Source organism: Staurois parvus, unplaced genomic scaffold (genome assembly GCF_062004578.1).
Source record: "Staurois parvus isolate SC_StPar_1 unplaced genomic scaffold, SC_StPar_1.0 ptg000019l, whole genome shotgun sequence".
NCBI lineage: Eukaryota > Metazoa > Chordata > Amphibia > Anura > Ranidae > Staurois > Staurois parvus.
The window spans coordinates 11885511-11902815 of NW_028317815.1; the positions used below are offsets into that span (position 1 = coordinate 11885511).

General features: G+C 51.6%; 1 protein-coding gene across 6 annotated transcripts in view; it reads left to right on the forward strand.

Moving 5' to 3' along the window:
* The first annotated feature begins 11845 nt into the window (after nt 1–11845).
* The window catches only part of CELSR1 (cadherin EGF LAG seven-pass G-type receptor 1), a 198715-nt gene continuing 193255 nt past the window's right edge, over nt 11846–17305 (forward strand). For all 6 annotated transcript variants that reach the window (XM_089684862.1, XM_089684839.1, XM_089684847.1 and 3 more), the window contains exon 1: nt 11846–15319. In XM_089684862.1, the coding sequence (XP_089540988.1) occupies nt 11917–15319 (3403 nt within the window). In that variant the 5' untranslated portion in view covers nt 11846–11916. The remainder of the gene's footprint in view (nt 15320–17305) is intronic.

Consider the following 17305-nt stretch of genomic DNA (forward strand, 5'->3'; position numbering starts at 1 on the left):
CAATGATGGGGCACTATTCCTTCCACTGATACCAATGATGGGGCACTATTCCTCCCACTGACACCAATGACGGGACACTATTCCCCCCACTGATACCAATGATGGGGCACTATTCCTCCCACTGACACCAATGATGGGACACTATTCCTCCCACTGACACCAATGATGGGGCACTATTCCTCCCACTGATACCAACGATGGGACACTATTCCTCTCACTGATACCAATGATGGGGCACTATTCCTCCCACTGATACCAACGATGGGACACTATTCATCCCACTGACATCAGTGATGGGGCGCTAGTCCTCCCACTGCAAAATTACAGTTATGAAGTAGCAACGAAAATAATTTTATGGTTGGGGGTCACCACAACATGAGGAACTGTATTAAGGGGTTGCGGCATTAGAAAGGTTGAGAACCACTGACCTAGGCAAACGTAGCAAGTAAAAGAAAAAAAGGTTTTACAGTTTTTAATTTTTTTCTGCAACTATGTAAGGGGGGGGGAGACAGGAGGGAAGATAAAATAGGTGAATTTCCAGAATAACCAGATATTTTAGTTGATCAATGAGAAGTTTATTAACCTCCTAAAGAGTGTTCTATAAAATAAAAGGTTGGGTTATCAAAGATGTTAATCATAAACAATAAAAATAATTTGAGAGGCCTTGCTATAGTACGCCAAAAATGTAAAGTGGTGACAAGGTGTGACAGGCCCCTATGGCTGGTGTGTTAGAGGACTGGGATGTTTGTCAATGACCCTTGGAACAGAAACTCCCTGCCCCCAGCCCTCACCCAACCGGCTCTCTAGGAATGTATGACATACAGGAAGCTCATCTCCCCCAATGATTCATGTGTAGGATGGACAGAGTCATTCTAATGTCAGGTCATAGTGTTGGAGACTCAATTCCCCCCCTCCCCATCCCCAGACTGAGAGATTTCAGCCAGAGGAACAGGTGGAGACAGCAGCGGGGGTGGGAGAATGGGGCTGACATACCAAAAATAAATCTAGGAGTGACCTGGATGGAGGATAGAATGTGACACCACAGGGGACACGTGCCATACAAGTCTAACAATCTCCCAGTCTGTGTTTTATTTACTAAGGAAAAACACTTTGCTAACAGAAATATAAGAGACACCACAATTAAAGGATAAGTCCACCTCTGGCCAAAAGAGAACTCTGAGATCCTGCCAGAGAAGGGGACAGCTTGACACCATGTTACACCCCGAATATGGGTGCAACGTGGTAAGGAAGGTGGAGGAAGCATTAAATTATTTTTGAAAATGCTAGCTGTCTGGAATAAATTCTGATTTAACAGGATTGGTAGAATAAAGACCTTGGGGGGCATTTGGCAAAGCGAATGTCCACTAAGCTTAGAAAACAGTCAAGTGCAGCGTACAGGCAGGACACACGGATCAGGCACATCATATAGACAGGACACATGGATCAGGTGCAGCATATAAACAGGACACATGGATCCGGCACAGCGTATAGACAGGACACATGGATCAGGTGCAGCATACAGACAGGACACATGGATCAGGTGCAGCGTACAGGCAGGACACATGGATCAGGCACGGCGTATAGGCAAGACACATGGATCAGGTGAAGCATACAGGCAGGACACATGTATCAGGAGCAGCGTATAGACAGGACACATGGATCAGGTGAAGCGTACAGGCAGGACACATGGATCAGGAGCAGCGTATAGACAGGACACATGGATCAGGCACAGCGTACAAGCAGGACACATGGATCAGGCACAGCGTATAGACAGGACACATGGATCAGGAGCATCGTATAGACAGGACACATGGATCAGGCACAGCGTACAAGCAGGACACATGGATCAGGCACAGCGTATAGACAGGACACATGGATCAGGCAAAGCATACAGGCAGGACACATGGATCAGGCGCAGCATACAAGCAGGACACATGGATCAGGCACAGCGTATAGACAGGACACATGGATCAGGCGAAGCGTACAGGCAGGACACATGGATCAGGTGCAGCATATAGACAGGACACATGGATCAGGTGAAGTGTACAGGCAGGACACATGTATCAGGTGCAGCATATAGACAGGACACATGGATCAGGTGAAGTGTACAGGCAGGACACATGGATCAGGTGCAGTGTACAGGCAGGACACATGGATCAGGTGCAGTGTACAGGCAGGACACATGGATCAGGTGCAGTGTACAAGCAGGACACATGGATCAGGGACAGGAGAGATTCTACTGGAACAGAAATAGTGATAAAATCTTGTATTGGGGAGATCTGTTCCACTAACGGCAGTCCAAGTGGAGTTGTACCTCACTTTGTTGAAATTTCCTCTCACTTCCTGTTGTATCTACAGAAAGTAAAATGTTTTGTGTGCATTCGCACCTGAACCTGAACAGAGCGATTTTTAGGAGTTTTTATTTGAGCTTTTATGCAAGTGTCTGCAGGCGTTTTACATGCGTACTCAAGCTTGCAGATTTTTTTGTTAGCCAATGGAAATCATGGGAGGAGATCAGCTAATATAGGCTAAAAAACACTTGAAAAACACTCATATCAAGTGTTTTCAGGCATTTCCATTTAAGTCTATGGGGACCAAAATGCTCAATTTTGCCTGAAAAGTAGCTCATGCTTTTTCGGGTGACAAGCATTCAGCTCCAAGCGAGAGGATGCTCAGATGTGAACATGGGTTTAAGGCTGTATTCACACTTGAGCGTTTTGTAGCTTGGAGCTCCAAGCTCCAAAAAAGCTCAAACTTTAAAAAAATCCATTGTACTCTATGGTGCCTGTTTGCGTGATCAGGTGTGAACAGGCACCATGGAGAACATTTCATTTTTTTAGGTTTAAGCTTTTTTGGAGCTTCGAATTTCAGGCTTCAAGCTTCAAAATGCTCAAGTGTGAATGCAGCCTTAGACTACAATGGGGGTTTTTGCTTGTTGAGTGTTTTGAGCTTTGAGCTACAAGCCACAAAACTCTGAGGTGTGAATGGGGCCTGATAGCAGAAAAGGGAAAAACTGACAGTTTGAATTATTCCCTCAACCAGTGTTTCTCAACCTTTTTTCACTCAGGGCACCCTTTATCTGGTTCCCCACCGCCCTATAGCAGAACTACTGCTACAGGGTGGCATGGCTGTGCAAAATCACTATATATATATATATATATATATATATATACACAGTGAAGGAAATAAGTAATTGATCCCCTGCTGATTTTGAATGTTTGCCCACTCAAAAAGAAATGATCAGACTAAAAATCGAATGGTAGGTGTATTGTAACACAGAGACAGAATAGCAACAAAACATTCAAAAGAAATGCATGTCTAACAAATTATGCACTGATTTGCATGTTCATGAGGGAAATAATTATTTGATCCCCTTCACAAAACATGACTTAGTACTTGGTGGCAAATCCCTTGTTGGCAATCACAGAGGTGAGCCATTTCCTGTAGTTGGCCACCAGGTTTGCACACATCTCAGGAGGGATTTTGGCCCACTCCTCTTAGCAGATCCTCTCTAAGTCATCAAGGTTTGGTGGCTGACATTTGTCAACTCAAACGCTCAGCTCCCTCCACAGATTTTCAATCGGATTAAGGTCTGGAGACTGGCTAGGCCACTCCAGGACCTTAATGTGCTTCTCTTCAGCCGCTCCTTTGTTGCCTTGGCCGTGTGTTTTGGGTCATTGTCATACTGGAACACCATCCACGACACATTTTCAATTCCCCGGCTGAGGGAAGAAGGTGCTCACCCAAGATTTGACGGTACATTGCCCTGTCCATCTTCCCTTTGTTTGATGCTGTGCAGTTGTCCTGTCCACTTAGAAAAACACCCCCTTAGCAGAAAAACACCCCCGGTGAGTTGAGTTGAGGCCAAAGAGCTCGATTTTGGTTTCATCTGACCACAACACTTTCAACCAGTTCTCCTCTGCATCATTCAGATGTTCAGTGGCAAACTTCAGACGGGCCTGGATGTGCTTTCTTGAGCAGAGGGACCTTGCAGGCACTTCAGGATTTCAATCCTTGTCAGCGTAGTGTGTTACCAATTGTTTTCTTGGTGACTGTGGTCCCAGCTGCCTGGCGATCATTGATAAGATCCTCATGTGTAGTTCTGGGATGATTCCTCACTGTTCTCATGATCATTGACACTCCATGAGGTGAGATCTTTCATGATCCACCAGACCTAGAGAGACTGACAGTTGTTTTGTGTTTCTTCCATTTGTGAATGATTGCACCAGCTGTTGTCACCTTCTCACCAAGCTGCTTTGCGATAGTTTGGTAGCCCAGTCCAGTCTTGTGTAGGTCTACAATCTTGTCCCTGACATCCTTGGACAGCTCTTTGGTCTTTGCCATGGTGGAGAGTTTGGAATCTGATTGTTTGATTGCTCCTGTGGACAGGTGTCTTTTATACAGGTAACAAAATGAGTTTAGCAGCACTCCCTTTAAGAGACTGCTTCTAATCTCAGCTTGTTACCTGTATGAAAGACACCTGGTAGCCAAAATTCCTGCTGAATGATAGGGGATCAAATACTTATTTCCCTCATGAACATGCAGATCAGTGCATAATTTGTTAAACATGCATTTCTTTTGAATTTTTGTTGTTGCTATTCTGTCTCTCGGTGTTACAATACACCTACCATTCAATTTTTAGACTAATCATTTCTTTGTGAGTGGGCAAACATTCAAAATCAGCAGGGGATCAAATACTTATTTCCTTCACTGTATATACATGATTTTGCCTTTCTGGGTAGGGCTATGCTGCCCTACCTGTGCTTTGGTGGCTACAGCTGTCGATCACCTGGTCCCAGCCAGAGATTCCCCACTGGCACCCCGTGATCGCTGAGGAACACTGATAGGGGAGAGGTAAACAACACAGATCTCTCCCCTGTCCATGGGATCAGGGTCCAGCGTGGGGAGAAGTGCCCGGGGTCAGGGTACAGTGTGAGGAGAGGTGCCCTGGGTCAGGGTCCAGCGTGGGGAGAGGTGTCCGGGGGCAGGGTCCAGTGTGAGGAGAGGTGCCCCGGGTCAGGGTCTAGCGTGAGGAGAGGTGCCAGGGGTCAGGGTCCAGCGTGGGGAGAGGTGCCCAGGGTCAGGGTCCAGCGTAGGGAGAGGAGTCCAGGGGGCATGGTCCAGCGTGAGGAGAGGTGCCAGGGGTCAGGGTCCAGCGTGAGGAGAGATGCCTGGGGTCAGGGTCCAGCGTGGGGAGAGTTGCCCGGGGTCAGGGTCCAGCATGAGGAAAGGTGCCCAGGGTCAGGGTCCAGCATGAGGAAAGGTGCCCGGGGTCAGGGTCCAGCGTGAGGAGAGGTGCCAGGGGTCAGAGTCCAGTGTAGGGAGAGGTATCCGGGGGGGCAGGGTCCAGCATGAGGAGAGGTGCCAGGGGTCAGAGTCCAGCGTGGGGAGAGGTATCTGGGGGGCAGGGTCCAGCGTGAGGAGAGGTGCCCAGGGTCAGGGTCCAGCATGAGGAGAGGTGCCAGGGGTCAGGGTCCAGCGTGAGGAGAGATGCCTGGGGTCAGGGTCCAGCGTGGGGAGAGTTGCCCGGGGTCAGGGTCCAGCATGAGGAAAGGTGCCCAGGGTCAGGGTCCAGTATGAGGAGGTGCCCGGGGTCAGGGTCCAGCGTGAGGAGAGGTGCCAGGGGTCAGGGTCCAGCGTAGGGAGAGGTATCCGGGGGGGCAGGGTCCAGCATGAGGAGAGGTGCCAGGGGTCAGAGTCCAGCGTGGGGAGAGGTATCCGGGGGGCAGGGTCCAGCGTGAGGAGAGGTGCCCGGGGTAAGGGTCTAGCGTGAAGACAGGTGCTTGGACAGTAAACAGGGCGTGAGGAGAGGTATCAGGCAGAGTAGACAGTATAGGAAGGTAGGTACACGATGTGAGCAGTGCCAGTCACTGTATACAGTGGAGCAGTGATTGGGGACGCTATGAGGAACGCTGTCTGAGGAGACATGTCCAGGCACTACATACAGGGAAGGCAGCAGTATCCAGGTGGTGCAGTGCATACGGGATATGAGGAGCTATGCCGGGCACTATATAGGGGCATGTGGAGCGGTGCCGGCCACTATATAGGGCATGAGTAGCGGTGCCGGCCACTATATAGGGGTATGAGGAGCGGTGCCGGCCACTATATAGGGGTATGAGGAGCGATGTCCGGGCACTATATAGGGGTATGAGGAGCAGTGCCGGCCACTATAAAGGGCATGAGGAGCGACATCCGGGCGGTATGTACTGGGTATGAGGAGCGGTGCCGGGCACTATATAGGGGTATGAGGAGCGATGCAGGGCACTATATAGGGGTATGAGGAGCAACGTCCGGGCACTATATAGGGGTATGAGGAGCGGTGCCGGGCACTATATAGGGGTATGTGGAGCGGTGCCGGGCACTATATAGGGGTATGTGGAGCGGTGCCGGGCACTATATAGGGGTATGTGGAGCGGTGCCGGGCACTATATAGGGGTATGTGGAGCGGTGCGGGGCACTATATAGGGGTATGTGGAGCGGTGCGGGGCACTATATAGGGGTATAAGGAGCGGTGCCGGGCACTATATAGGGGTATGAGGAGCGGTGCCAGGCACTATATAGGGGTATGAGGAACGGTGTCGGGCACTATATAGGGGTATGAGCAGCGGTGCCGGGCACTATATAGGGGTATAAGGAGCGATGCTGGGCACTATATAGGGGTATAAGGAGCGATGCCGGGCACTATATAGGGGTATAAGGAGCGATGCAGGGCACTATATAGGGGTATGATGAGCGACGTCCGGGTGGTATGTACTGGGTATGAGGAGCGGTATATGTGTGAGGGGGGGTATGTGGATGGTATGAGGAGCGGTATGTGTGGGGGGGGTATGTGGATGGTATGAGGAGCGGTATGTGTGGGGGGGGGTATGTGGATGGTATGAACGGTATATGTGTGAGGGGGGGGTATGTGGATGGTATGAGCGGTATATGTGTGAGGGGGGTGGGTATGTGGATGGTATGAAGAGCGGTATATGTGTGAGGGGGGTGGGTATGTGGATGGTATGAGGAGCGGTGCCAGGCACTATATAGGGGTATGAGGAGCGATGCCGGGCACTATATAGGGGTATGATGAGCGACGTCCGGGTGGTATGTACTGGGTATGAGGAGCGGTATATGTGTGAGGGGGGCGGTATGTGGATGGTATGAGGAGCGGTATGTGTGGGGGGGGGTATGTGGATGGTATGAGCGGTATATGTGTGAGGGGGGGGTATGTGGATGGTATGAGGAGCGGTATATGTGTGAGGGGGGGGGTATGTGGATGGTATGAGGAGCGGTATGTGTGGGGGGGGGGTATGTGGATGGTATGAGCGGTATATGTGTGAGGGGGGGGTATGTGGATGGTATGAGCGGTATATGTGTGAGGGGGGTGGGTATGTGGATGGTATGAGCGGTATATGTGTGAGGGGGGGGTATGTGGATGGTATGAGCGGTATATGTGTGAGGGGGGTGGGTATGTGGATGGTATGAAGAGCGGTATATGTGTGAGGGGGGTGGGTATGTGGATGGTATGAGGAGCGGTGCCAGGCACTATATAGGGGTATGAGGAGCGGTGTCCGGGCACTATATAGGGGTATGATGAGCGAATTCCGGGTGGTATGTACTGGGTATGAGGAGCAGTATATGTGTGAGGGGGGGGTATGTGGATGGTATGAGGAGCGGTATGTGTGAGGGGGGGGGGTATGTGGATGGTATGAGCGGTATATGTGTGAGGGGGGTTATGTGGATGGTATGAGGAGCGGTATATGTGTGAGGGGGGGGTATGTGGATGGTATGAGGAGCGGTATATGTGTGAGGGGGGGGGTATGTGGATGGTATGAGGAGCGGTATATGTGTGAGGGGGGGGGGGGGGGTATGTGGATGGTATGAGGAGCGGTATATGTGTGAGGGGGGGGGTATGTGGATGGTATGAGGAGCGGTATATGTGTGAGGGGGGGGTATGTGGATGGTATGAGCGGTATATGTGTGAGGGGGGGGTATGTGGATGGTATGAGGAGCGGTATATGTGTGAGGGGGGGGGGTATGTGGATGGTATGAGGAGCGGTATATGTGTGAGGGGGGGGTATGTGGATGGTATGAGGAGCGGTATATGTGTGAGGGGGGGGTATGTGGATGGTATGAGGAGCGGTATATGTGTGAGGGGGGGGTATGTGAATGGTATGAGGAGCGGTATATGTGTGAGGGGGGGGGGTATGTGGATGGTATGAGGAGCGGTATATGTGTGAGGGGGGGGTATGTGGATGGTATGAGCGTTATATGTGTGAGGGGGGGTATGTGGATGGTATGAGGAGCGGTATATGTGTGAGGGGGGGGTATGTGGATGGTATGAGGAGCGGTATATGTGTGAGGGGGGGGTATGTGGATGGTATGAGGAGCGGTATATGTGTGAGGGGGGGGGTATGTGGATGGTATGAGGAGCGGTATATGTGTGAGGGGGGGGGTATGTGGATGGTATGAGGAGCGGTATATGTGTGAGGGGGGGGTATGTGGATGGTATGAGGAGCGGTATATGTGTGAGGGGGGGGTATGTGGATGGTATGAGCGGTATATGTGTGAGGGGGGGGGTATGTGGATGGTATGAGGAGCGGTATATGTGTGAGGGGGGGGGTATGTGGATGGTATGAGGAGCGGTATATGTGTGAGGGGGGGGTATGTGGATGGTATGAGGAGCGGTATATGTGTGAGGGGGGGGGGTATGTGGATGGTATGAGGAGCGGTATATGTGTGAGGGGGGGGGGTATGTGGATGGTATGAGGAGCGGTATATGTGTGAGGGGGGGGTATGTGAATGGTATGAGGAGCGGTATATGTGTGAGGGGGGGGTATGTGGATGGTATGAGGAGCGGTATATGTGTGAGGGGGGGTATGTGGATGGTATGAGCGGTATATGTGTGAGGGGGGGTATGTGGATGGTATGAGGAGCGGTATATGTGTGAGGGGGGTATGTGGATGGTATGAGGAGCGGTATATGTGTGAGGGGGGGTATGTGGATGGTATGAGCGGTATATGTGTGAGGGGGGTATGTGGATGGTATGAGGAGCGGTATATGTGTGAGGGGGGGGTATGTGGATGGTATGAGGAGCGGTATATGTGTGAGGGGGGGGGGGTATGTGGATGGTATGAGGAGCGGTATATGTGTGAGGGGGGGGGGTATGTGGATGGTATGAGCGGTATGTGTGTGAGGGGGGGGTATGTGGATGGTATGAGCGGTATATGTGTGAGGGGGGGGTATGTGGATGGTATGAGGAGCGGTATATGTGTGAGGGGGGGGGGGGGTATGTGGATGGTATGAGCGGTATATGTGTGAGGGGGGGGTATGTGGATGGTATGAGCGGTATATGTGTGAGGGGGGGGGGTATGTGGATGGTATGAGGAGCGGTATATGTGTGAGTGGGGGGTATGTGGATGGTATGAGCGGTATATGTGTGAGGGGGGGGGGTATGTGGATGGTATGAGGAGCGGTATATGTGTGAGGGGGGGTATGTGGATGGTATGAGCGGTATATGTGTGAGGGGGGGGTATGTGGATGGTATGAGGAGCGGTATATGTGTGAGGGGGGTGGGTATGTGGATGGTATGAGCGGTATATGTGTGAGGGGGGGGTATGTGGATGGTATGAGGAGCGGTATATGTGTGAGGGGGGGGGGTATGTGGATGGTATGAGGAGCGGTATATGTGTGAGGGGGGGGGGTATGTGGATGGTATGAGGAGCGGTATATGTGTGAGGGGGGGGTATGTGAATGGTATGAGGAGCGGTATATGTGTGAGGGGGGGGGTATGTGGATGGTATGAGGAGCGGTATATGTGTGAGGGGGGGGTATGTGGATGGTATGAGCGTTATATGTGTGAGGGGGGGTATGTGGATGGTATGAGGAGCGGTATATGTGTGAGGGGGGGGTATGTGGATGGTATGAGGAGCGGTATATGTGTGAGGGGGGGGTATGTGGATGGTATGAGGAGCGGTATATGTGTGAGGGGGGGGGGGTATGTGGATGGTATGAGGAGCGGTATATGTGTGAGGGGGGGGGTATGTGGATGGTATGAGGAGCGGTATATGTGTGAGGGGGGGGTATGTGGATGGTATGAGCGGTATATGTGTGAGGGGGGGGTATGTGGATGGTATGAGGAGCGGTATATGTGTGAGGGGGGGGGGGGTATGTGGATGGTATGAGGAGCGGTATATGTGTGAGGGGGGGGTATGTGGATGGTATGAGGAGCGGTATATGTGTGAGGGGGGGGTATGTGGATGGTATGAGGAGCGGTATATGTGTGAGGGGGGGGGGTATGTGGATGGTATGAGGAGCGGTATATGTGTGAGGGGGGGTATGTGAATGGTATGAGGAGCGGTATATGTGTGAGGGGGGGGTATGTGGATGGTATGAGGAGCGGTATATGTGTGAGGGGGGGGTATGTGGATGGTATGAGCGGTATATGTGTGAGGGGGGGTATGTGGATGGTATGAGGAGCGGTATATGTGTGAGGGGGGGGTATGTGGATGGTATGAGGAGCGGTATATGTGTGAGGGGGGGGTATGTGGATGGTATGAGCGGTATATGTGTGAGGGGGGGTATGTGGATGGTATGAGGAGCGGTATATGTGTGAGGGGGGGGTATGTGGATGGTATGAGGAGCGGTATATGTGTGAGGGGGGGGGGGGGTATGTGGATGGTATGAGGAGCGGTATATGTGTGAGGGGGGGGGGGTATGTGGATGGTATGAGCGGTATATGTGTGAGGGGGGGGTATGTGGATGGTATGAGCGGTATATGTGTGAGGGGGGGGTATGTGGATGGTATGAGGAGCGGTATATGTGTGAGGGGGGGGGGTATGTGGATGGTATGAGCGGTATATGTGTGAGGGGGGGGGTATGTGGATGGTATGAGCGGTATATGTGTGAGGGGGGGGGGTATGTGGATGGTATGAGGAGCGGTATATGTGTGAGGGGGGGGTATGTGGATGGTATGAGCGGTATATGTGTGAGGGGGGGGGGGTATGTGGATGGTATGAGCGGTATATGTGTGAGGGGGGGGTATGTGGATGGTATGAGGAGCGGTATATGTGTGAGGGGGGGTATGTGGATGGTATGAGGAGCGGTATATGTGTGAGTGGGGGGTATGTGGATGGTATGAGCGGTATATGTGTGAGTGGGGGGTATGTGGATGGTATGAGCGGTATATGTGTGAGGGGGGGGGGGTATGTGGATGGTATGAGGAGCGGTATATGTGTGAGGGGGGGGGGGTATGTGGATGGTATGAGGAGCGGTATATGTGTGAGGGGGGGGGGGTATGTGGATGGTATGAGGAGCGGTATATGTGTGAGGGGGGGGGGTATGTGGATGGTATGAGCGGTATATGTGTGAGGGGGGGGGGTATGTGGATGGTATGAGGAGCGGTATATGTGTGAGGGGGGATGGGTATGTGGATGGTATGAGCGGTATATGTGTGAGGGGGGGGGGGTATGTGGATGGTATGAGGAGCGGTGCCAGGCACTATATAGGGGTATGAGGAGCGGTGTCCGGGCGGTATGTACTGGGTATGCGGAGAGGTATTGGGGGGGGTTGGTATGAGGAGCGGTGTCCGGGCGGTATGTACTGGGTATGCGGCGCGGTATTTGAGGGGGGGGGGGGGTTGGTATGAGGAGCAGTGTGTGTGTGTGAGGAGGGGGGGGGGTATGTGGTTGGTATGAGGAGCGGTGTGACATGTGAGCTCCTCCCCGGTGAGGTGAAGAGGGGACTGTGGGAAGCTCCCAGCAGGGTGTCGGACAGAGCAGGTTTATGCTAATGAGGTGGGCGGGGCGCTGCTCAGGGTGATTTGGGGGGGGGGGGGGTGTAGCCATTTTGGAGTGAGTTAGTAAAGTTGCGGGTGGCGGAGGAGAGTTCGGTGTAGCCGGGATGCCGCCCCCCAGCCCCCGGTGAGGCTCAGCGATGGACGCGGAGATGTGGGCGCTGTGCTGCTGGCTGAGTGTATTGGGGCTCCCACAGCAGCCTGTCGGGGCGCTCGGTCCCGGGACAGTGAAGGTGTACGGGGGAGCGGAGTGGACGTATGGCTGGAGGGGTCCTCCTCCGATGAGCGGGGATGTGGAGCGGACTGAGAACGGGGAGCTGCGACTACACAGCAGCACTGGCTGTGATCGGCAGTCCGGGGATCCGGGGTTCCTCCAGCTCCGATCTCGGACGGTGTCGGTGTTGGTCAGGGCGGAGGTGTACAGACACGAAACGGACTGCTACTTTAAGTACCGGAGGAAGAGCCCCGCCTGGCCAGTTGAGCCCGATGTGGATGTACTATACGGAGATCGGTCCGGTGTGATGTACAGAGATCGGTCGGGATGTGTGCCCGGGCTCGGGATCCGTAGCCGGGATCTGTTGGGATCCGTACTGGGAGTACAGGAGTGTCGGTTGCGGGGTGCAGCCCGCTGTATCCCCTCTGACTCCCCGCTGTACCTGCTGTGCCGGGCCGGTGATGAGGAGGATGGAGCAATCCGCAGCCTTGTGGTGCGGGTCAGGACGGATTGGAGGGGCCCCGGGGCCCCCAGGAGGCTGAGACGGAGTGTGAACAGCAGCCCCCAGTTCCAGCTCCACAATTACCAGGCTTCTGTACCCGAGAACGAGCCGGCAGGGACCCGGGTCATCTCCGTGAGAGCCACCGACCAGGACCCGGGGGAGGCGGGCCGGCTAGAGTACTTCATGGAGGCTTTGTTTGACAGCCGATCCAATGATTACTTCTACATGGACCCGGAGACCGGGACTGTCACCACCAGCCAGGCCCTGGACCGGGAAACCAAGGACACCCACGTGTTTAAGGTGACGGCCACCGACTTCGGCTCCCCCCGGAGATCGGCCATCACCTACCTGACTGTCACCGTCAGCGACACCAACGACCACATCCCGCAGTTCGAGCAGTCCGAGTACCGGGAGAACATCCGAGAGAACATCGAGGTGGGCTACGAGGTGATGACCATTCGGGCCACCGACGGGGATGCCCCCTCCAATGCCAACATGGTGTACCGGCTGGTCAACGCCGACGAGGAGAATTCCGTGTTCGAGATAGACCCCCGGTCCGGGGTAGTGAGGACCCGGGGCCAGGTGGACCGGGAGGCCGTCTCCTCCTACCTGCTGATCGTGGAGGCCAATGACCAGGGAAAGGACCCCGGGCCCCGGAGTGCCACCGCCACCGTGCACATCAATGTGGAGGACGAGAACGACAACTACCCGCAGTTCACCGAGAAGCGCTACGTGGTGCAGGTGCCCGAGAACGTCCAGCCCAACACCAAGATCGTGAAGGTGCAGGCCACCGACCGCGACACCGGCACCAACGCCAACATCCACTACGGCATCATCAGCGGCAACATCCGCGGCCAGTTCCTCATCCACCCCTCCAACGGGGACATCGAGGTCAACTACCCGCTGGACTATGAGGTGGTCCGGGAGTACAACCTGAGGATCAAAGCCCAGGACAGCGGCCGGCCCCCGCTCATCAACACCACCGGGATGGTGTCGGTGCAGGTGGTGGACGTCAATGACAATGCCCCCATCTTCGTCAGCACCCCCTTCCAGGCCACTGTACTGGAGAACGTCCCCATAGGGTACTCGGTGGTCCACATCCAAGCCAACGATGCCGACTCCGGGGAGAATGCCCGCATACAGTACACCCTCACCGACCTGCCCCCCAACTTCCCCTTCAGCATTAACAACAACACCGGCTGGATCACCGTGTCCTCCGAGCTGGACCGGGAGACTGTGGAGTTCTACACCTTCGGGGTGGAGGCCAGGGACAACGGAGAACCGGTGATGACCTCCTCGTCCAGTGTCACCATCACCTTGCTGGATGTCAATGACAACAACCCCACCTTCACCGAGAAGGTCTACCAACTGAGGCTGAACGAGGACGCGGCGGTGGGGAGCAGTGTCCTCACCATGACGGCCGTGGACAGGGACGTGAACAGTGTGGTCACCTACCAGATCACCAGCGGCAACACCAGGAACCGGTTCGCTATCAGCAGTCAGAGCGGAGGGGGGCTCATCACCCTGGCCCTTCCCCTGGACTACAAGCAGGAGAGGCAGTATGTCCTCACCGTCACCGCCTCTGATGGCACCCGCTCCGACACCGTGCTTGTCTACATCAATGTCACCGATGCCAACACCCACAGGCCCGTCTTCCAGAGCACCCACTACACGGTGAGCGTGAGTGAAGACAAGCCCATAGGTACATCCATAGTCACCATAAGTGCTACTGATGAGGACACCGGAGAGAATGCCAGAATAACCTACATTTTGGAAGATAACATTTCTCAGTTCAAGATAGATCCTGATACAGGGACTATTACCTCATTGGTAGAGTTGGACTATGAGGACAAGACACTCTACTCACTGGCTGTCACTGCCAAAGACAATGGCATTCCACAGAAGTCTGACACCACCTATGTGGAGATACTGATTTTGGATGCCAATGACAATATGCCTCAGTTCCAGAGGGACCGGTATCAGGGTGTTGTCTTTGAGGATGTCCCAGAGTCCACTAGTGTCCTTCAAATATCTGCTACAGACAGGGACTCTGGGTTGAATGGTTGGGTCACCTACACATTCCAGGGAGGGGATGATGGAGATGGAGATTTTAAGATTGAACCCTCTGGCATAATCAGGACCAACAGACGACTGGATAGAGAAAATGTACCAGTCTACAACCTTAAGGCCTTTGCTGTGGACAGGGGAACCCCACCACTGAAAACTCCTGTGGACATCCAGGTGAATGTCCTAGACATCAATGACAACCCCCCAGTATTTGAAAAGGATGAGCTAGACATTTTTGTGGAGGAGAATAGTCCTGTAGGGACAGTTGTAGCCAAGATTACTGCTACTGATCCTGATGAAGGAACTAATGCCCAAATAATGTACCAAATTGTGGAAGGGAACAACCCTGAGGTTTTCCAGCTGGATCTCTTTAATGGTGACTTAACTGCGTTAGTTGATCTGGATTATGAAGTGAAGACAGAATATGTCATTGTGGTCCAGGCCACCTCAGCCCCCTTGGTCAGTAGGGCCACAGTCCATGTGAAATTGTTAGACAAGAATGACAATGACCCAGTCCTGCAGGATTTTGAAATCATTTTTAACAACTATGTGACCAACAAGTCCAACAGTTTTCCATCAGGGGTCATTGGGAAAATCCCTGCCTATGATCCTGATGTCTCTGACACCTTACACTACAGCTTTGTCCAGGGGAATGAACTCAGTCTGCTTCTCCTCAATCCTTCTACTGGAGAACTCAAGTTAAGCCGAGACCTGGACAATAACCGACCTCTAGAAGCTCTCATGAGAGTCTCTGTTTCAGGTAATTTCTTCTTTTATTATTTGGATATTTTATAGCTAACCACAGAATTATTGTGTAACCCATGTGATTATAGATGTGTAAACAGAATGTAACAATATAATTAGAATGCTGCTGAAAGTTTAGCATTTATTACAGTGTAGCAGATAAAGTAGGTGTGCCTGCAGTAGAGCCTAGCCTGAAGAGGCCTAGAGGCTGGAGGTTACCAGTGGCACAGTGCAGTCTCCTAAAGCTCCAAACCTTTTCAAAGTTCTGATCTTATCTGTGTAGATGTCTCCAGTATGTGTCATTTGCCTATAATCACCTATGTAATGGCCCAATGCTAGAACAGTGTTTTATATATTGTGTACATTGGCGTCTGCTTGCTGTAGAATGTTTTATAGGCCAATGTGTCTTATCTGCTTGTGTTTCCTTGGCTTTATGGATGGGTAAACATTGTCACTTTTCTTGGTGCTATCAGGGTTTTGGAAGTTTAGCCAATTCTGTTTGATTGTAAATCCTTTAATCCTTTTAAAACAAGCAGTGTCACTGCTTATGTGTGAAATCCTTTATGCTCTTACAGTTTGTATTTAGCTGAACTCTACTATTGGGACAAGCTTAGATATCACAATTTTTAGTAGTTTTATCTGTCAAAAACTCAGGATGATGCATATGTAAGCAATGTATGGAGCTATTGTGGAAAGGTGTGTACAAATCTATACAAGCACACAATAACTGTCAGGAAGGAGCCATGACAGCTAGGCCACCCCCCCCCCCCCCTCTGGATTTACAGCTCAATCTTTTCTAATAAATCAACCCCAGTGCTAATATCTGGCTTTATAGGAGAATTCAACATTCACACATAAATCAATGTATTTAGATGATAATACTAATTCTAAATCATGTAAGAAAATCTTAAATCAGAACTCCTGATAAAATGAGTAATCCCAGTGTATGCGTTTTTCTTCATCCTTGCAAGCATTCCTCGTGTACAATTAGCACACTACTATACATGGTGGTAATGGTACTTGCCCATCTGATGGCTGACTGTAGGAAAGTTAACTTTGGAATTTGTTCTTACTAGTCACATCTTTGTTTCCAGTCTGCTGAGTGGGCAATGGGGGAATAACAGTGCACTGATGTGGTCTCCTGTATTAGAAGGTCATAACTGTAACTGTGCACATCACTGTCTGACAGGCTCAAACTGCTGGCACCTCTCTGTGTGAATCTGGGTGTACATACTACCAGTGTTTAAAATATATTTAGGGTTTGTAAAGAAACAGTTCCAGGTATTTATATTATTATTATTTCATTATTACAGGTACTTATATAATGCTGTCAATTTACACAGTGCTTTATATATTGTACCTTCACTTCAGTCCCTAACTCTCAAGGAGTGTCCAATCTAAGGTTCCTAACTTACATTCATACATACACATACAAGGGCCAGTTTAGACAGGAGGCAGTTAACCTACCAGCATGTCTTTGGAGTGTGGGAGGAAACTGGAGTACCTGGAGGAAACCCACGCAGGTATAGGGAGAACATGCAAACTGCAGGCAGGTGGTGCCATGGTTGGGATTTGAACCAAGGACCCTAGTACTACCAGGTGGCAGTGCTAACCATTTAGCCACTGTGCTACTCACCATAATATCATTTTCCAGCAGGTTTCTCTCAGGCAGACCATGAATTACTGTGCGTAGGCTCAATAACTTGACTGGAGTTTAAGAACTGCTTTTTAATGGTGAAATATTGCTGTAAATTTTACATGTCTGAAATGTATTCTTTCAGACTTTGTAATAAGTAGAACTAAAGGCAAAACTTTGTTTTTGTTAAATTTTGGATAGGGTAAGTAAGAGTTATAACCCCTGTCAGTTTATTTTTTCATTTGTGTCCCATTGGGAGATTTACCTTTGCTTCCTGTCCCATAGCCAAAACAGGAAGTGAGAGGAAATCACTGCAAATTAAGGGAAACCCTTGGGGACCCACAGGTCACCAGAACTTGTGTCACA